We start from the raw sequence: 20561 nt of genomic DNA, 5'->3' as shown, positions 1-20561 counted from the left end.
TAACCGACTTGCATTGCCGTGGAGGCACTATAATTTGTTCAGTTTCTGAGTTTGACGCGATCCTAGCAAAGGTGGGAAAGCTAATCATAATATAGGCATCCAGCATCCAGCCTGCAGAGCTGTGCGTGCTGAAACAAATACCGAGAAAGACTTCGTGTACATTCTGGCCCCTCAAAGCCGCTTCGGTGTTTAATGTTAGCAGAGGTTTTCAACAATATTCTTAATTGCACTGCAGCGCAGGGGTGCTGTTTGATGTTTACATGCACACTGATCTCTTTAGATTGTACAGAGATGAAGGTCAGTCATGCACCGTGGCCTTCTTAAAATATGACACGGAAAATCCAAAGCATGTGTCAAAACGGGGAGTGAGCGAAGGCGCAAAATTATGGCGTGTGTTTGTTTCTCGTGTCGGGGAGCAACAAATCTTTCTTATTGCTTGCAACTGGGGTTTCTCTGCAGAAAGTGCTTGCCTGCTGAACATGTGAAAGTAAGGAATATTCCCTCTATAACACACTGAGCTGCAAACGTTGAGCTTGAAAGACAATCGCGTAAAGGTTAAGAAATAAAAGGTAATTATGTTATCACATAAGAACCTTAACAACCTGCATTCCATTAACGCTCGCTGGGCATAATTGGCTAAAAAAATTGGCCTGCTTTGCGCAGGCTAAGCCTAAAGAGACGTGCAGCTTATAATAGAAACGTGAAAATAAATAATTGTTTAAAAAAAAAACAATGATTTGAATTGTATTTTTCTTTTGACACGTGTCCGACTAAAAAAACGAAATAATACTTAATGTCAAATGGGCACAACATTGAAACCTGGCCATGGTTTTTAACTGTGCCGTGTATTTTCAAACTGCATGACAAGAGAGATTAAATTCTAAAGATTAAACTTATTCGCCTCATTTTCACCAAATCGCTGGAGCGTTTGGTCTGCTGTCAGTCTATGCTCGACGCCTGAAAGAGAATAAAAGAAGAAGAAGAAGAAGAAGAAGAAAAGAAATACTTGGGTGACAAATAAGAAAAAAGTTATGATAACCTTCAAGTGCAATGAGATAGAATTTACAAACATCAACCAGCCAATTACATTACAGAAAAGCAATCATTCATTTCCTGCCATTTCCTTAATGATGCCATTTAAAAGCTTGAGATGAAAGTTAGTGTGGCGGAGCATAAAGCCACACAAAGTCGGGTCTTTGGAGCTGAACTTTTATTTTATTTTGAAAGGCAACTGATTATTATAAAAACAGCTGCATAAAATAAAACCGGTTACTGCTGGGGTCGAAAATGCACACATTTGTGGGGTTTCCCCCTATAAATAAATTCACATAATATTTCAGTTGGTGTTTCCTTGTGATGCTCACAAATAGGAACCTGTTTGTCATTTTTTTTTGTTGGTATCTTCACATCATTGTTGAAAGAGTGAAGATGCGATCCCGTACGGATACTGGATTGCACTCAACCTGCCTAAAAAACAAAGCCATTCATGGTGGCATGTCCCCGTTTTTTGGATAGCAGGATGAGAGGGACCCGGGTGTGTGTGTGTGACACTCTGAAGTTGTCATGACAAACTTCTGGGCCAATGATAATTTAGGTCTGTGCAAACTCGATGGCAAATGGGAGGGTCCGATCCAATCAGCGGGGGGAGAACCCTCGGAAGCCCAGCCTCCTGATTTCAACAGATTGAAATGTAAGCCTGTCTCCAGCGCCGTCAGGAAACAGATCGAGAATTTTGTCTCTCTTGTTCCTTATCGCGCAAGAAGATTTTCTTGGACGCGATTTTAGAAAGTGGACACGCTGGACGCGGAGCAGGACCCACGCAGGAGGCACAAAGCGGACACCGTATTCTTCATTTGCGGCTTTAACACGATGGGTGAGTTCAGTGTTGTATCGCTTTTTGGTTTCTTGACAGGGATGCAGCGATCGGTGCAACTTCTTAAAGCAAGGTGGGGGGAATTTAGCGAGATATTGTCTGTGGTGTTTTGACGGATTAGTTTAGTCTTTAATCCAGAGGATATAAAACAGGGCGATGAGTATTTATGTGGAGGTTACGCACGAATTTTGGCACTTCCCACCGGACATCGGTGTGAAATCTACCCTGCATAAACGACAGCTATCAGCGATCACTTAACACAGTTGATCCATAACTTCAGTTGTTTAGCGGGAGTGAAAACTTTGCTGAAAAAACACAAATTCAAGTTTAAAATCAAGTGCAAATGTGAGAAGGTTGATTTTTCCCCCCGTCGTATATAAATAACAAAAGTTGAAATATGTTGACTGAGACACAAATAAACTATCAGCATATCTGCTGAAATTCATATCTGTAATATAAGCATATATTATTTAAATATTCTGTTATATTATAAATAAGGGGTCGTTAGCAGTGTGGAGGGCCTTGGGTTGGTTACCTAATCGCTGTCTCACTGTTGTGCCCTTCTGTGTGTTTGTTTTTGACACCAGAGCCTGCCTTCGGTGAAGTGAACCAACTCGGTGGTGTTTTCGTAAACGGCAGGCCGCTCCCCAACGCCATCCGGCTCAGGATAGTGGAGCTGGCCCAACTCGGGATTCGACCCTGTGACATCAGCAGGCAGTTGCGCGTGTCCCACGGCTGTGTCAGCAAGATCCTGGCTCGCTACAACGAGACCGGCTCCATCCTCCCGGGGGCAATCGGAGGCAGCAAGCCGCGGGTCACCACACCCACCGTTGTCAAACACATACGGACATACAAGCAGAGAGACCCGGGGATTTTTGCCTGGGAGATCCGGGACAGGCTACTCGCTGACGGGGTTTGCGACAAGTTCAACCTGCCCTCCGTTAGCTCCATCAGTCGGATCCTCCGAAACAAGATTGGGAATCTGTCCCAGCAGAGCCAGTATGAGTCGGGCAAGCAGGCGCCTCATCCACCGCCACAACCAACGTTACCCTACAACCACTTATACTCATACCCGACGTCCAAAGTGCCCACTCCCCCTGGCATGCCCACCCTTCCCGGACACATGGCCATGCACAGGATATGGCCTTCCTCGCACTCTGTAACTGATATTCTGGGGATACGGTCTATTACAGAGCAACAAAGTAAGCATGGCTGCATGGAGGGCGGTTACATTTGTTTATTGCACCACATATAACCAACTTTTGAAGGGGTTTTGCACGCAAGAGTGCGAATGTGTGTGTGTATGTGTGTGTGTATTTGGAATAAAACCGGCACTTGTGTTTTTTTTTCTCCCTTTGAGTTAGTGTAATTGTTTTTAAAGGCCTCCAAAAGTAACTATTGGAACGTTATAAACCCACAGGCCTTTTTGGAGAGAGAAAGCTTAAATGCCATTTGACCTGCCTGCTGATATTGATTTTAAAAGGAGGCAGGTTAGTTCAGAAACAGATGGTCCAGCTTGCAAGAATAATTAAGAGGCGGATGTGGAATATTAGAGGGACAGCGGAGGGAAAGGCGGTGAGACGAAGTGTATCAAAATGAGGTGTGCTGAATGTTTGCCATGACTTGGAGCGAGTCGTTTTGTGCAGAACTGTGCATTCAGCGGTTTGCCCGATTCAGGCCTCAAATAAGTATCTCGCATTAGAATGCGTTTTCTGCTGCGTGGGTTGTGTTTTGTCCACATGCAGGTAGGCCCAGATAACTTTGCCTTGTACTCAACAAAACCGCAATTGTTTTGGAAACAGTGAAACAGGATCCAGCATAAATCAGTGCTAATGGTCGGCTCGGTGGTGTGAGAGGGCTTCTTCTAAGAGCTTGTTTTCCAGTGGCAGGAAGGGAAGTGTTGTCAGTCCATTGCCGCAATCCTGTTGCTGTCAGGATTCAGGGCTGCCATGCAGAAACACGCCCCGGCCTCTTCCACTTCCACCGCCATGCAAAGCTTCACTCGAGCAATATAAATAACATAAATGTAAAGCAGATATCCACGAAAGCTCACGGGGTGGGGGTGGGTGGGGGGAGAACAGTGTTTTGAGGGGCTGCCTTTATAAACAATTTATGCATTTCTAAATTATTAGCAGATGCTTGTGGCAGGTTTTTGAACGCTGAGTTGAAGTTTTTAGTACATTTAGTAAAGTGAGAGATTTGCCACATACTTTTTTAAAATGGGTTTGGAATTAATGGAAATGATAGGAAATAAAATAAAATAAAACACGTGCACGGCTAAAAATGTAAAATATTAGTGGCTTTGTCTAGGGTAGTTTTTATTTTTACGCACACGGACAACACATTCAAAACTCCCGAGGGTTGATAAAGTCGCAGAGTGTTATAATATTAATATGTGCAGCACGCAGTTTGTTTACAGCTCTTTGTCGAAATTGTTGTGATGGCTTCTCTCACAGTAAACAACGGGGAATCTATGTAGTGTGCCCATCATGCACAAGAAGGAGACGATGAAAGTCAATTCAATTTGTCTCCGACAGCGAGACAATTTTTTTTCTCTAATATCCTTGACCCAGAGAGAGGGAGTCGCTTTAGCCATAACTTAAAAAAGAAATGGATTAAAAAAAAACCCCAACTACATTTAGTCCCATGTATTCTGAGCACATTTTCTTTACGACGAATAAAATAAATAAATACATAATTAAAAATATGACAGATAATTTCACCTTTGTGTTAGGTTCTCATTCACAGCCCTAAAGAAAAATATAAATTTACGACAAAAGGCAATTATCAGGCAAAAAATACTTTCCCCAAACTTTTATTTTCAGAAGAGATTATCTCAATTTCAGACATCTGGAAAATTTTTGAAAAAAATAATACAGAGTCTAGGTTTCATACACTTGAAACTCGGCTGAAATACAGTACATCGGATAATAGATAATACAAAGATAATTGTTTAATGGCTCAAGGAAACATTTAAAGAAGCATTACGCACAGGAAAGACCTTCAACCTACGTGCTATTCATACCTAAATTGACAAATAATCAGTTCAGAATGTCACAGGGTTTATTGTCTTGTGCAACCTGGCTAACCTGCGGTTAACGGATGCATGAATCACAGCAGCGGCCTGTGCCGGTCTTTTTTCCCCCTAACCTTAGCACAGTCTCCTCCTGACCGCCCTCTCTTCTCTCTTTCTCTTTTGCCCCCCTCCCAGTTAGTGACAGTCCATCCTTTCCCAGCACCAAACTAGAAGAATGGAGCGCTATTAACAGGACTAATTTCCTACCAGCAAGCTCTCCACTAGTCAATGGCGTGGATAAGGCGCATTTAGAACCTGAGGCAAAATACACACAGGTAAAAAAGTGGAAATCTCAATTTTTAATTTTTTTTTGTTTGTTTTTTAATCAGGAGTACAGAAAGAGCGAAAAGAGTGTAGGCTATTAATCTACTTGCAGACTTGAGTATTCTTCTATTTTAACAGTTAGCATGGAAACTTCCCATTTCACAGCATTAATGCGCTCCTTCTGCTGGCTGGGGTGCATTTTTATTTCACTCTCTCTTCTCTTTTTTTTATTCTGGCTTTACAAGGGGCAGTTCGTTTAGGCCCTGCTGCTTGGTCAGTGCTTTTATGGATGATTACAGAGCAGATTATTTAACAATAAGCACATCAAAGGGGGTTTAAATAGCCTAGTTATTATTAACTTTTAGGATTTTGAAAATTAAGTGTAGCGTGCTTCACACTCGAGACAATGGCTGGACCCCTGAATAAGAGCCAGTTGCCTCCTGTTTTCGTTTCCCTGGTAAATTATACAGTATTTGAATTGGCTGGTTTTAATGCTGTAGCCTAGTCAACGACAACCATCATCCCGTCATTTGTCTGTGAGTTTTAAAGTAGGCTTTGGGATATTGTTGTGTCCTTAATGGCAGTCCTGCAGCTCTAAGCGTCCGGTGCATTCGTTATTTTGCTGGAGCGGTTAAGTCCACGCTAAAAACGCCGACTCAAACATACAATAGTGAAAAATTAATACACGAATCGTTACTGACTTTCATGCAACTTAAGATGTTTTTCGTTTTATTTCCTAATGTTATGTAGCTTTAATAAAATGTATATGGCCAAACTCAATAAGCTGCAAGTCTGAAAGTGATTGGATAGATTTTTATTCAGCTTTATCTCCGCTTTTCTATCTAAAACTAACGCAGGTCTACACACCACTCATCGCAGGCCTTTAATGTCATTTCCCTCCCAAATCACGCTTGTGTGCGCATGCTTTCCTTTTCTTCTTTTATTTTGAAAGGGCTTGTGATTCTGGTCACTGACAGAAAACGTTTCCATGCACATCATTTATTTTGCTACTTTATCATGGGGGGCTTTTCATTCTCATTATGAAGGAAAAAAAAAAAGATTGAACCGATGCTGGAAGATTAGGAGCGCTCAAAGTGGACGCACAATAACTGTCTGAGCGGTTAGCCAAGCAGCTATACAAAAACAGAAGTGAGCCATTAAATGCAGAAAATAACAACTCCATAAATTACACAGTTTATTGCATGAAAAACAAAGAATGGCGAAGCAAGAACTGTTCCACCAAAACACTGAGGATTAAAATGTGCCCCATCACTCCGATTTTATACATGCAGACTCTGCAGCCTGCTAAGATCTAATGTGACTTTAGACTTTGTTAAATTTGTGTTTGTCAGACAGGCTGAGACGCAGGGAAAGTGCGCGGTCTTGCCAGGATCGTGTTCAAACAAGATGGATAAACAACTTTGTATCTATCAAACTACAAGTCACTTTTTACCACCAGTTTCAAAGCACGATCTTTCTTGCAGCAGCAGGGAACTTGTTGTTTTTGGTTTTCTTTTTTAATTTTTCTAAAGGTTGACTTTCAGCTAAGAAAACTAACCAAACCTGGCCAATGAAAACCTTTGACGGCTTTACATTTCTGACAAATTTCCTAACACCTATTTTTCCATAAGGACCAAGACCGCGGCTAGAAACCTTTGGCCTCTGCTCTGAAGGCAAAGCGGGCAGATGCACCCGTGTGTGCTTCTCTGCAAGATTGCGAGCATCATTAACACAGATTAAGGTTAAATCACGAACCGCGGCTCGGAGTTAATGCAAAAGTGTTTTAAAAACGCTTGAAAGAGGCGAAATGTTTAACAAAACATAGCCTACATATTATATATATCTAAAAAAAAATATTTAAAATTTGTACTCTCTAGAAATTTAACAAAAAAACAAACAAACTCGTAAATGTCCTGAAGTTTAGTTTAAATTATTTGTTTAAAAAAGAAATACAGGGATTAGAGCAGCAGTAAATTCGCTAAAGTATTTTGTCGCATAGTCGACCAAATACACCAAGTGTTTTATTTATTTTTATTATTATTCATAACAATGAAACACTTTAATGTTATTATTATTAATATGAATTTTAAAACTTTTTAATAGTAATGTTAAAGTAAGTACAAGTGATGTAATTCAAGTTTAAAAACGTTTTATATATACGGAGGGCGGAGGATGAAAGAACAGGTCCGCCTTATAAATTATACAATCAGATACAAGATCAGTCCCATAAATTCGCCTTTTGTATACTCGTTTGATTTTGTTGACTTTGTGTCAGACAGGTGTTGATTCAACTATGTGGTCGTTCCGGAGGCTGCAGTTAGTTGTGTTCTTGCAGTAGTCAGTTGCGTAAAACTGAAAGGGAGTTTCTTTTCTTTTCTTTCTCTCTATATACTATATATCTATATCTATGTTATATCTATACCTATAGATAGATAGACATTGCCATGAGCCGAATGTGTGTCTGTATGTATAAGTATACCATGTGCAAACACTAGGCTGTGTGTAATATATGATGTTTTTCAAGAGTGGAAATGTGTTAATTTTGGGGAAACTGTTTAATTACATTTGTTGATTTAAATTGGAAAAAAACAAGAATAATATAATGGGCTGTCTGTACAGGACTTAATGAAATACATTTCAGTATATTTGAGTGAAGTTATGATACAAAACACCCGCATACTCATACACACATGGTCAGACACCCACAAACAACTGCCCCAGACACCCACAGCCACCCAGTACAGACCCACAGACACCTGCAGGCCCAGGCCCAGGCCCAGGCATGCACACACACACACACACACACACACACACACACACACACACACACACACACACACACACACACACACACACACACACACACACACACACACACACACACGCAGTTTTTTCTCTGTACTTGTGTTTTTATAATCACCGCAAATGCCAGTTAGGAAGATAATTTTTCATATCTCTTTTAAGATAGTTGCCAGTGACTTTGTCAGTCAAGCAAGTCTATGAAAATAAGTGAGAGGAACAGAAAAGATCCCAGTTGTATAGAAATAATTCTCAGTAGTCCGGGACCACCCAGGAACAGAAATTCTGCCTCCCTGCTGAAATGCTTTGGTGAATTCCTCAAGTTAAGTCCTGTCGCTGTGCCAGAGAAGCAAAGCCCATTCCTGGTTCGAACCATGATATTTCCCCTGTGCGTGCCTTTTCCCTCTCAGTCTGTCATGACATCCTTTAAGTGCAGTTTATCAGCAACACTGGTGCAATGTCCACTTTTGAGTTGAAAACAAGCTCCATATAGTGCACGTATGCTTCCCGAAACTGGGAAAATATTTATTTTCATGTGGTAGCTGTGAAGTTAGAATTAAGCTCTCTGCTGTTTATAATTCAACCAACATCACTTTCACTTTCTTCTACAGCTTGCCCCAGTTTTTCTTTCCTTTTCTAATTACAGCAGCTGCTTTTGTGTGTTTCCCTGGGATGGGCAGAAATTTTTTGAACTTATTACAGTCCCTATTTAGGAAAATGTCTGTGGCAAACAATTTCTTTTTGATCATTTTTTAGAAAAGGAAAATGACTAATGATGAAATGAGTTATTAGTGACTTTTTAAACCTATAATTAAGAGGCTCTTATCTTAATCTTATTTTCCCCTTTCTTCTTTAAATCCCAGATGCCGAATGGCTTGCCCACAGTGAACAGCTATGTCACAGCACCCAGCATCCCTCCCTACCACCCTCCCACCCAAGTGTCACCCTACATGGGGTACAGCGCCACCACGTCGGCCTATGTGACCGGACCCACGTGGCAGCCAGCCAGTGGCAATGCTCTATCTCCCCACAGCTGTGACATTGCCACCCCGCTGGCCTTCAAGAGGATGTCAGCCAACCGTGACGCCATCCACCCAGTCGCCGCCTCGGTGCTGTGAAGTCAACTCCACAGACTGATGGGAGAAAGGGGGGTGGGAGGGTATGAAGGGGAGTGGGTTGGGTGAGAGACGGAGAGGACATTCAACTCCAAGTCTGTCCGTGGTGGCAACTGTTTTCCACTCCCACTGCCAGCTTTCTATGAAGGACTCGGCCCCAGGACTCATATCTGCGCCACTGGGTATATGATGCCCCTCCGAGCTAAGCGCAGTCAGACCAAAGACACACAACGAATAAAAAGCCTGTCAGTTTTTACAGCAAATGTGTTGTCTAAAAGTACTTGCAGGACAGGTGTTCCAAAGACTGACATATGACTGCTACACCACCCATCAACATAATTCCTCTCAGATTCTTTACTGCACATCTGCAAATGTCTCTGGGCAAAATGGGGTAATGTATAACTTCATGAATACAGAATCAAAGAAAAGGGAAAAAAAACTTTACATTAGTGTTTCAGGGTGCTTAATAATAATAATTGCTATTGTTTTTTTATGTTTGTATGCTTTTTGTTTATGATTTGATAAAAGTAACTCTGTTATGGAGCGTTGTTTTCCACTTCTCTAAAAGTGTAGCCTATGCAAGAGCTTCAAAGGGAAGTTTATTTATTAGATTAAAGGTACGTTGAATGAAGTGCAATTAGTCTTACAGAAAGCATGGACATCTCCACGCACATTTAGACAGAATTGGCATTGGGCACATTGGAGTCTAGAGCATTAACATAATTAATTGTCAAATGTTGCACAATGAAATTGAATGTATCTTATTAAATTGTTTGGCTTTTATTGGTCTTCGTGGAGTTTTCTGGCTGTTTGGGGATTCCTCAACACTTATTATTCGGAGAACAGAAAACAAGTGCACCATCACAGCTAAAAATATTTCATCTCTTTTTCTTCCAGCTATTCTAGACTCAGGGCATTGTGGCCTACTGGCCTGTTTTACATGAGCAGGAAACTGCTTTCCATAAAAGAAAAAAAAAAAAAGACGTGTGCACGCTGACAAGGCCTGTATTTTCTATTACCATGCGTCATGGCTCACTAGGAAACTTCATCAGAAATGCTTTGGGAGCACGAGTGTTTGCGACCACTTGAAGCAATTCTTTGAAAGTCCTTTGGCCATTAAAAATGGGTACATGTCTTCTCACCTCATTACATTTAATGCGGTCCTTTCTGTAAGCATAAAAAATTATACCTGTGCATTAGAGTGACAAAAACACAATTTGAGTAATTTGGGTTCGCACTATTTTAACAGATTATTCCCATAAAAATTATAAATAAAAATAAAACACAAATGAATAAAATGTGCAAAACATAAGAGAATTTTGGACATTTCCCACTGCAACCAAACTGAAAAAAAGTCAAAATGCAGTGTATATTTATACTTTGAAACATAGAATATTAATTCCAGTAAAGCCCTGCTGTCTTTAAAAAATAATAATAACAGCCTAATGTCATGCATTATAATTTTCAACCATTTTAAGTCATAGAATTTTTTTCATATGGTTTTGTGGGAAAAATAGTAAATAAAAATATCAGCTTTTCAAACAAATTTGAGATCTGTGTGCCCAAGAGTCCTAGACTCCTGGGGTCAGGTGCAGTCCATGTACATTCAGAGAGCCACAAATAGACTCATTGGCCTGCGGTTTCCAAGGTCATCAGACATGTGACCCAAACACGAACCTCCAGCAGCCACATAAAGGGCCAAATAGGACTGTCAGGGCCAACTCAACGTGTTCATTACAAAGGAAAAGCACATAGGCCATCTGACAAATGACATGTTTGCAAAATGATGCAAAAATACTTTCTGAAAGTGTAGAGGGGGGAAGAGTGTAGTGTAATAAATTACGAGTGAGTCTGGCAAGCCCTGTCTAGCCCTGCAGTGGAAACCACAGATTTACACAAACTGGGCTTTAGTTGAAGTTGTAGATTGATAACTTGATATAGGTGCTTACCCAGCTCTTTCGCATAGCATTACCTGCTGCCGATGGTTCAGTAGGTGCGCGGCTCAGTTTTTCTTTCCCTCCCGCGATACAGCATAAACAGCCTCTGCACGTGACAGTGTCAACAGTCCTCCCCATGCAGGAGCTGATTTGACTTGGAAAGCAGTCTTCCCCGCATCCAGTGGTCACGGACCGTTGCTCAGGGATCGTAGTGTTTCTTTGACCGTATGTGAACCACATCACAGAGACGAGATGTTCACTCGCTGTACCAGCCAGCCATCACGGCCACCCTTTTACCATCCACCATCCATCATGAACGGCAAATGATAGTTAAGTCTCTGAGTGGCATGAAAGAGTCGTTACACGCTCTGTTCTTTACCTCAGCCGACACACAACAAGGCCAAACAACTTTTCCTTTCAACTAAGCTACATGAACTGCACACAGCCTTGTTAGTCTAGTCTGACTCACAGAACAAAATTAAAATGTGGTTGTCTTAATTGACAACAGTATTCAAAAAACAGGAACAGTGTGTTTTCTAGACAGGAGGAAGCTTCTCGAAAGTCTAACAATCCCTGCTCTTGTAGTTTAATGTTGGTCAGCTTTATGGAAAGAGAGGTCTAAATGGCGTACTTTAAAAAATAATAATAAGGGCAGACACGTGTTTACAATTAATTAAGTTGAGTCTGACTTCAGTGTCATATGGTTATCTTTACTTCTCCGCATGCAATTAGAAGCAAGACAGCCATTTACAGAGTAACACTGAGCAGAGAAAGTAATACCGGCTGAATACAGGACTTCATGCGTGCTTCTGCTCAATGAACACTTTTAAAAGCAGCTGACAACAGCCAGAATGTTTTCTTAATGTCTTAAAACAACAACAGTGAGGAGACAGGTGAGCAAAATGGAAAAAAATAAGTGCCGTGTTTTTAAAAATCACGTCTGGTGCCGTGTCTTTGTGTGTGTGTGTGCATGGCTGACTGCTTTTTACCTACAGTGTAAATTGCAGACATTTTAATATACTAATCATTAACCACATTTGCACTGGGAAAGGCAGGTAGAGCCATGCCCAGGTTGCAGCCTTGTCAAAGCGGAGCCACTGAATTGAGATGTTACAGATGAGGGTGGGAAAATCCATAAAAAGGGCGCAAAGAAAATGACGTGAGGGAGACTTATAAGATTTATAATTATTGCAGTGTGCAGGGAATTCATGGTAAAGTTTCACAAGCTTTTAAAATACAGATACAGATTCAGAACTCCATTACATAAAGGACAGGTTAAGCTCTTACAATTCCATCAGTCTTCAAGCCACAGTTGTTAGTCTCTCACCGCGGGCCCCTAGGCAAAAACTAGGAGCCGTTCCATTTTGGCAGAGAGTGACTCCCACATTAATGATGACTGTCAAATGCCAACGTGGCTCACTATACCAGCTACCAGATGAAGTTAAGATGAGTCTCTTCGAGAAGCCACTATGCCTAAGGCTGTGCAACAGGTGTGTGTATATATGTGTTTTTGAATATTTGTATAAGAAACAGACCGAGAGAGAGAGAAAGAGAATGTGTGTGGTAACCCCCTCGATCCCTGCAGCCCCATTTGAATTCTTGGGGCTTGTTATTTTAGCTTGCACTAAATGTTCGAGCGCTGACTACCCGCCAGAGAGAGAAAGACTGACACTAAGTTGGCTACGAAGCGCTCGGATGACAAAAAGGAGAGTGATGAAGTGGCAAACTGTAGAAAGGGGATATTCTTATATCGATGCCAAGATGAAACGGTCCCAGTTAAGACAAAAACAACAACACGAATCTACTGTTACAGGACACGCAACACACAATTATACAGTGACGAAAATGTGGGTTCATTTTTTCTTTTTATTTGTTACCAATACATGAAAGAACTGTCCAGTTGTTGTTTTTGATTTGAGGTTTTTTTTTCTGGAAGGTCTTAAAAAGGAAAATCCACACAACATTTTATCAATAAAACCTTGAAAACATAAAAAACTCAGATTTTTTTTTTGGAGGTACATTAAAAACAGAAGAATCCCATCGAATACTGTCCATTTTCATGGTGCAGGGTGCACCAAAACCTTCATATTTTCCATAGCACTTTTCTTGACAAAGCCAGAAAATGATTATTGAAAAAACTGAACTGCATGTTAAATTGTTGTTGTTGTTGTTTTTTTTAAAATAACGTGGAAAACAGGAAGCTCTCAAAGATGTTGACAGTTTTGTGACTGATTGTCTCAGGCAGGACGGTTTGCCCCCAGCATCCAGTATAATTATGGAACGACATCAAAAGAGACTCTCCGCGTGCCTTTGCGATGCCATGGGCTTCTGGTGCCAAGTTTGATCCGTGTATTAAGAACAAACTGGCAAAAACATATGCATTAATAACTTTTGCAATAAGCTTTCATAACGTCAGTGTTCTTGTTAGACATTAAAACACTATTTCTGCTAAGGCTCAGTAGTACACGGATGAAGATAGGTGTAATCAATAAGCAGACTTCCAAGGAATCCTCCAAAAGTTGCAGTAGCACTGGGAGCAGTGCTTTGCTGCACAATGAGGTGTTCTTGAAGGCTGCTGAATTTAAATTTAAATATGATTTCTACTCTACACTATGTCTGAACTTCCTGATTGCATCTTGTATTTGCATTTATGAATACATATACCATAAAAAGATGAATATGTATATATATATATATTATAATGTGATAAAATAGGAGACTGGAGATTGATCGTTGTACAAACTCATCTTAATTGAGGATATATGTTCAAGTATAGCTGTAAATAGACAGAAATCAGGATAATCATAAAAATGCCATCACTCTATTTTTGGTGTTTTATGTCATTTGAACACATTTCAAGTATTTCTATATAAATAGAGTTCATATTCTGAAGCGTTCAGCTCAGTCTACTTTGTCTTTGTCTATTTAATCTGTGATTGTTGCACCAAACCAGTGAGATGAGCCCAAAAAAGAAGAAAAACATGAGAACTACAACCAATGAAATGTGAAAACACTATGTTAATGCATGACTTCATTAGGAACACTGATTTGTCAATGATTTTAAACTCAATGAAGACTATTTTCAGGTATTAGAACAGTTCCTTCAGACTCAAAATGTGTTGTAGCATTTTGAATGTGGGAAATGAAAGCTGCATTTTAAAACATAATATAATGCTGATTTGGTAATTTGAGTTTTTTGTATTCAAGATAAAAAAAATATCGAATTTATTCCGATATGACTCTGATCAGGTAATGATACTTGCAATAAGGCACAGTTCATAAGGCACCATTGTGGGGTTCCCTGTTTTGTTACCAGTTTCTCTGCAGCCACTCAGACACATATTCATAGACCAACAGCATTACTGCTCCACCTGTGAGAGAATATAAGAGAAGTACCCGTTGTGAATTTGATTTTCAGAGGCTTTACTTCCCCAGTGAGTTTCTGAGAGCAGGAACATGTGAAAAGCTTGTAGCACTTGTTTACAAAGGAGGTGGACGGTATCTCTAGCTCACTGTATTTCCATTTAAAGCTTATTATTGTGGAATATTATGTAAATGTGTTTGCTACAGCCTTATTTCACTGGAAGCACTGCATGCAAAGTTGAAATGCTAATATGCTTAAGGGAAGGCTTTTTCTTGCTTAATCGCTCTCTTCACCAGCCTTATCTGCTGCAACAGGTGTGACAGATGTGAGGATGACAATGATTTCAATATTAACACGAGGAATTTTTTTTTTCTTACCTGGTCCAAGCCTCATTATCTTGGGAACCAATCCCTTGTATAGTGCCAAATACCTGCAAAGAAAGGAAAGAAAAGCTGTAAGGTGTTAATGTGCAAAGATTTTAGCTAGAATCCAGTATATGTAAATCGTTTCAGTTTGCGTAATGGCTGTGCTGCGATGGAGTTGAAATGTAAATTAGTGCAAATGGAGTGGTGGTGTGTAAATTTTAGACTGCACATAAGTACTTCTCATGTGTCCTACTTCATATGTCAAATCCAGCACAACTCAGAGGCAAATTTTAAACCTCTGACATCACTTCATTTATTAAATATCATTTTAGATGCTTTGCAGATCTCAAAGAAAACCAATGTAAGTGAACTCTTGTGTATGATAATCTATTATCATTTGATCTAAAAAAGAAATTCAGAAGCTGCCTAGCAATTCATGAATCAAGCCCCAGCTTTATTAGATGTAATGTATGCAATGCATCAATACTTACAGTTCGCTATTATAATAAGCAAGTTCTGAATAGAGTCATTTTTACATGATAAATCTATTTGTTTTTGGAAGTGTTTGACTGATCTGAGTCCTTCCATATGCTGGTTGTATACATGCGCCTGTGCTCTTGCTTGTGAATGCATGAATGAGTATACATGTGAGAGCCTGTCTGTCAGTCTGTCTGTCTGCTGCGCTGCCTGTCTGTCACTCCATCAGGTATATAGGGTCCAGCGGCCAGCGCTACCGAGTACCTGCTCCTTAATGCATTCAAGGTGATCAGTGGCTGTCCGCCTCCGCCTCGTGCTCCCTGTCCCGCTCCCTGCCCCCGCCACTGATGGCGTTAATAAGGCTCGACCCACTTCCTCCCTGGCCCTCTGTCTGATTAGATTGACCCGTGGAGCGCCGTGCGGCTCGTTAGGGTCTGCTTAACGACGTCTCCCATAGGGACCACTAATTAGCTGGGACTGTGTTGTGTTAGAGAAGGGGACTGGATGTGGCGGATGGGGCACCATCCATGCACCCCTGCAACGACAACATTTCAGTGCCATTCTTGCAACAACCTCTATACTAACAACATCCACTAACTACAAACATATCGCTGGCCCTTGTCTAGCGGAGCAGCATGGGGGAAAGTGGAAAGCCTGAGGCAATTGCTAGCATAACATACATCTTTCCTTGAAGCTTCCATTTAGAGCTGTCATTCTTTGAGGCATGAAAATATGTTAACATTTACTAAACAACTGACAGGCTGCAGAAATGTATGATCGTACTCATGGGGAATACAGCCCAGAATCTAACATCATTATTTAGTTTCCATTCATTGGATCACAGTTTTGCATGAAGCTATTCGTGCTTTTTTGCTGTATTTAGTGTAGGAAAGTCACTCCACACAATCAAACCCTGCTAACTTGTAGCTCCAGCTGGTACATTTGTCTTTTCTGACAGCCAGTTTGGCAGATAACCAACTATCGACTGATAACAAAACAGACAAAGTGGCTCATTAATTCTTGAATGAATCAGCATTCCAGCTTTTGTCCCGAACATCCCCTGTTTTTCTCCTCCCACATTTGTCCATACCCCTCTTCGCGGTACACTAGTGCCATGGTCTGGAAGCAGGTGCGGTACTTGATCTCTCCTGGCACTGGCTGGGGGCCCTGGATCCGGCTCTTGGCTACATCGAAGGGAATATTCACACAGGAGGAGATGGTCCCAGACAACAGGCCGATGGTAAACTTGCGCAGGAACTCTAGGGTAGGGTCCTGAAAAAGGAGGAGATAAAATTAGGTATGCCTTTTTAAGGGTGACACTTATATTTTTAAAGTGTGAACCACAGGGTTAAATTTGGTCCCATAAAACATAAACAGCAAATAGAGCTTTTGGAAATAAAAAGGAAAGTAGTGACAGGGAGTTGACAAAGTCAGCGCTGAGACATTATGTGTCTACGTCTATGAGCGAATGTGGGGGAGAGCATGAGGGGACTTGTGCATATGATTGCAAAGCTTGCATGAAAGCCCTGATCATTTTATGGTAGCGGGGGGCAGATTAGTGCTTCCTGACTGCAGTGCAGCATTCTGATTGGCTGAGCAGAAGCACATGTTCACCGGGGAGCCAAGACAGAGGATTTATAAACAGGGTTCATGCAGGCAGACTGGGGAGGCATATGGGGACAATTTGGGTAATTGGGCTGTGACTCGGCACAGGGGTATTACTGTACCAAAGAAGCCCAGACTCAGAGAGCTCTGACAGCTAATTGGCCAGGATATTTTTACAAATGACAGCAGCCTCTCTGGTCCAGGCCTTTCTCAAGCGGCTGGACACCCTGAGAGCCGTGGTAAATCAACAGCTAATCCCACTTTTTCTATTTTTTTTCAAGTGGGATGTGGAGAAGGGGGCAACGTAACTGTGGCCTAAGTACACCCATCAACCCACTTCCTAACAGCCTTAAGCAAACATCTCCTCACACATTCACTTGTGAATGATGGCAGTGTGCTATCTGCCTCCTCTGTTAGTCAAAAGGCCACATGAGAGAAACCTGGACTCGACAGTCTGAATTCGACTGCAGACAAGTTTGAGTTGCAAGCTCATTGCTCATGTTGCTGACACAAGGCCTTTGAAGAAACACCACTATCAGCTCAGCCTGTGAATTGCACAACGTCCGCAATATTTCTGCTTTTGCTGTCTCGACAATGGCCACTGTTAGCATCTAACAAACAGGATCGCTCCATCAATGTGCATCGAGACGGATAATTCCCAAAAAGCAACTGCCACAATCTAAGAAGGGAGCTATTTGAGTCATCCAGCCACATAATTATCATTCACAGAAGATGACCACTTGGTTTTCTGTACATCATGCGTCATTGGAAAAATGTTGAAAATTTAGCAGAGCCTGGCCTCCCACTGTAACCCTCCTCTTGAAAATAGTACAGTTGTCTGCTTCCAATTAGTTCATTGGAGTTAATCTAATGCTCCAGTTTGCACATGTGGAACTGGCGTATGGTAACGTTTCCATTAAACAAAATTAACTTTTGTTTGGGCCATCAGGAACTGCCGGATGTGTAATCTGAAACTTTGAGGATGTTATGAAGAGCAAACAGAAGAGGTATTAGTGGGGCTGATCTTACAAGTCCTCTCTGATTTTTGCTTCCTTCCCTCCATGCCAGTCAGGCTAACTAATAATACTGTTAAATACATTTGGTATTTCCCTGTGGCAAGGTTGTTGGCACACATGCATATCACATAGCCTATGGATAGCAAAAAAACTAGGTGTAGTCAAGGTTACCAATGTCAAAGCAAGGTTAAAGTGGTTTGGAAAAAAAACCCAAAACAAGTAAGTGTGTGATCATAGATTATGATTGGCATATTACCGGGTTGGTAGGAATAGCGTCCTTGACATTGAAGTAGAAGCCAAAGTAGATCATGTTGAAAACTCCATGGCGCCCCAGTGTTGATGTTAATCCTTTATTAAGGCCCCTCAGTCCAAAGCCGTCTGACTTAATTATCCGTCTTGCTTGGGCAAAGGAGGAGGGTTGCTGTATTGGAAAGATTGAATTCGAAAGAAACACATGTGAGCAGATTTCTATGGAAAGATGTGTAGATTACCAATATTTTACACATTATGACAATATTTGATTTCAGTCAACCTCTTTGAAGGTATTCCTGTTGGCCTGGAGACTGACTTTCACCACCTCGAATGGATTGATCACTAAAGCCTCAGTCAAGCCAGAACCAAGCCCTGCTGCAGACAGCGCCTAAAGGGGAGTTGGACGTGATTTAGGACTCAGAATGTGGAGATAATATTTGGGTAGAGACAGAGCAAACTAGATAAACTGATGAAGACAATGAAGAGTGACAACGTGTCCGGGTTACAAGAGCTGCCGTTGTTATTTCATTTCCAGAAACCTGAGTCTTTTTGTCTTGTCTAAAATATGTATTCGTCACAGCCATCATTGTTACTTCTTGACAAATGCTTTAAGACGCCTGTGTTTATCATCAGACAGAATGCCAGATGACAGATGGGAATGAGAGGAAGGTGAGTAGAAAGTAGGAATGTGAGCAAGGTAACAAACTTGCACTGAAGAAGCCAAAAAATTATTTTCTGCTTTCATTCATCTCATCACAATCAACATGCACTAATGTAGCACCGATTTTATACAACTGGCTGTTGCAACACTGCATGTACTTACATTGGTCTGTCTATTTCTGCATCTAAGTGTGTGTGTACATGTGTGTGTGTGTACATGTGTGCGTGCATGCGTGCATGCGTGCTCAGAGCGAGGCGTAATGGGAACATGTCAAGAACGTGTCTATAGCTCATTACTCTTCCTGCCTCTTTATCCTGCTGTCAGAGCCCCGGGACCCATCCTCTCAGAAATGCCTCGCGATGTTTACACAGCCAGCGAGCCACGTTTTAATTCCTTATTTGTATTATTACTGTGTGTGTCCTCATTAATCAGAGTGAAGGCATTCAGCTGTGCCATGCTGAATAGGGGGGAAGAGAGAGCACCATTCACAACCAATCTGTAATTCACTTGCATTAATGATCTGATGTGATTACAGTACTTGATATGCGAGGGCCTCTGGGGGGAATGGGGTTAGAGGTACTTGAGGAAGAGGAAGGGGTGGAAAGAAGATAGTCAGAAGGAGGCATAAGAAGAGTGGGAAGAGGGCATGATGAATGGGACAGGTAAACATTACTCCAGAAATGGCTGTAAAAACAAGATGAGGATATTCTCCACGCTGGGGCGGCTTTGACACTGAGCTACAGGTAAGCCATCCATCATGGCTGACACTTGGCTGCCACCTGAATAGGTGGTGTGCGGTGACCACACCCCACCAATACAAATCTTTCTAGCTTAAAACTCTGACTCAATATAACAGAAAATCAATTACTCAAGAAGGATGAAACCTCTTCTTACCTCATGGCCTGTGGTGTAGCCAGTCTCCAGAATTAACAACCGCCAAGCAAGTTGGTCAAGTTGGTTTTAAAGTACTGTGTTAAATATTAGACTATTTTGGCTCTACTTCCAAACATCGGGGTTTGAAAGGAGTGGTGACTATGAAGTTTTGTGGGTTCATCTTAATTTAAGAGGCAATCTGTGTTTATGTCCAGGCTATAAAGAATCCCACCTGCTTAACTTGGGGATGAAGAGAAAAAGGTGCTACTATATAAACGATATAATCCCAGTGGGTTGTCCCAGTGTAGCCACGCTGCGATAAAATAACGTGATTAAAGTTAACTAAATGGGAACTTGAAATTTTAATACACTGATTTTTAACTGCCTTTTTTCTCGAATTGGGATTAGTTGCTGTTGGACGTGCAGTTGAGGTTGGGTAAACGATATTATCTGATCAGCTGTCTCAGTTGTTATGAATTCAACCTTTAGATCACTAGCATGTCACAAACTTTGCTGGACTCCTTTTGCTGTTTTAAATTGTAAGGTCTGACTTCCCATATGGCTGAGCTTATTTAAAAATGACTGAATGTCACAGCAGACAGGCAGTATTGTTACCGCCATAGCTTTTCTACTTGCTTTACATTCATTGTAGAATTGCAAAGTGATTTTTCGTCTGTGTCAGCAGTGAAGGGGCACACTCATTTTGTTTGAATAAGCATTAATCAAATTGTCAATGGACAAACCAGACTGCAGATTCCAGGATTATACCGAGTGCAAGCACTATGATTGGTGTTGTGACTCCAGGTTACAGATTTGGGTTGTCTTTTATATTAACACAACATACAGCATGGGCAAAACGCAGCACCTGCCCAATGTTAAGTCTG

At 41.3% G+C, this 20561-nt stretch overlaps 2 protein-coding genes across 3 annotated transcripts in view; one reads left to right on the top strand and one right to left on the bottom strand.

Moving 5' to 3' along the window:
• The first annotated feature begins 1695 nt into the window (after positions 1-1695).
• On the top strand, positions 1696-10971 carry pax9 (paired box 9). Of its 2 annotated transcripts, XM_086275191.1 has the most exons (4): positions 1696-1873; positions 2461-3075; positions 5085-5224; positions 8876-10971. In XM_086275191.1, the coding sequence occupies exons 1-4, from the start codon at positions 1870-1872 to the stop codon at positions 9128-9130; spliced, it is 1014 nt and encodes a 337-aa protein (XP_086131317.1). In that variant the 5' UTR covers positions 1696-1869; the 3' UTR covers positions 9131-10971. The 2 variants fall into 2 exon arrangements, with proteins under 2 accessions (XP_086131317.1, XP_086131318.1); XM_086275192.1 differs by lacking the exon at positions 5085-5224 and having other exon boundaries at positions 8876-10967.
• Positions 10972-12215: 1244 nt separating this feature from the next.
• Positions 12216-20561, bottom strand: part of slc25a21 (solute carrier family 25 member 21) — an 88968-nt gene continuing 80622 nt past the window's right edge. The window contains exons 7-11 of the mRNA XM_086275154.1: positions 18424-18531; positions 18148-18312; positions 16361-16542; positions 14806-14858; positions 12216-14435 (exon numbers count right to left, since the gene is read on the bottom strand). Coding sequence (XP_086131280.1) covers positions 14374-14435; positions 14806-14858; positions 16361-16542; positions 18148-18312; positions 18424-18531 — 570 coding nt within the window. The 3' untranslated portion in view covers positions 12216-14373. The remainder of the gene's footprint in view (positions 14436-14805; positions 14859-16360; positions 16543-18147; positions 18313-18423; positions 18532-20561) is intronic.

Source organism: Aulonocara sp. 'chitande type north' Nkhata Bay, linkage group LG19 (assembly GCF_057382095.1).
Source record: "Aulonocara sp. 'chitande type north' Nkhata Bay isolate Kocher_YH1m ecotype deep benthic linkage group LG19, A_spYH_male_GT1.1, whole genome shotgun sequence".
NCBI lineage: Eukaryota > Metazoa > Chordata > Actinopteri > Cichliformes > Cichlidae > Aulonocara > Aulonocara sp. 'chitande type north' Nkhata Bay.
The sequence above is the reverse complement of the archived record's forward strand: the minus strand, read 5'-3'. Positions and strand labels throughout refer to the sequence as shown.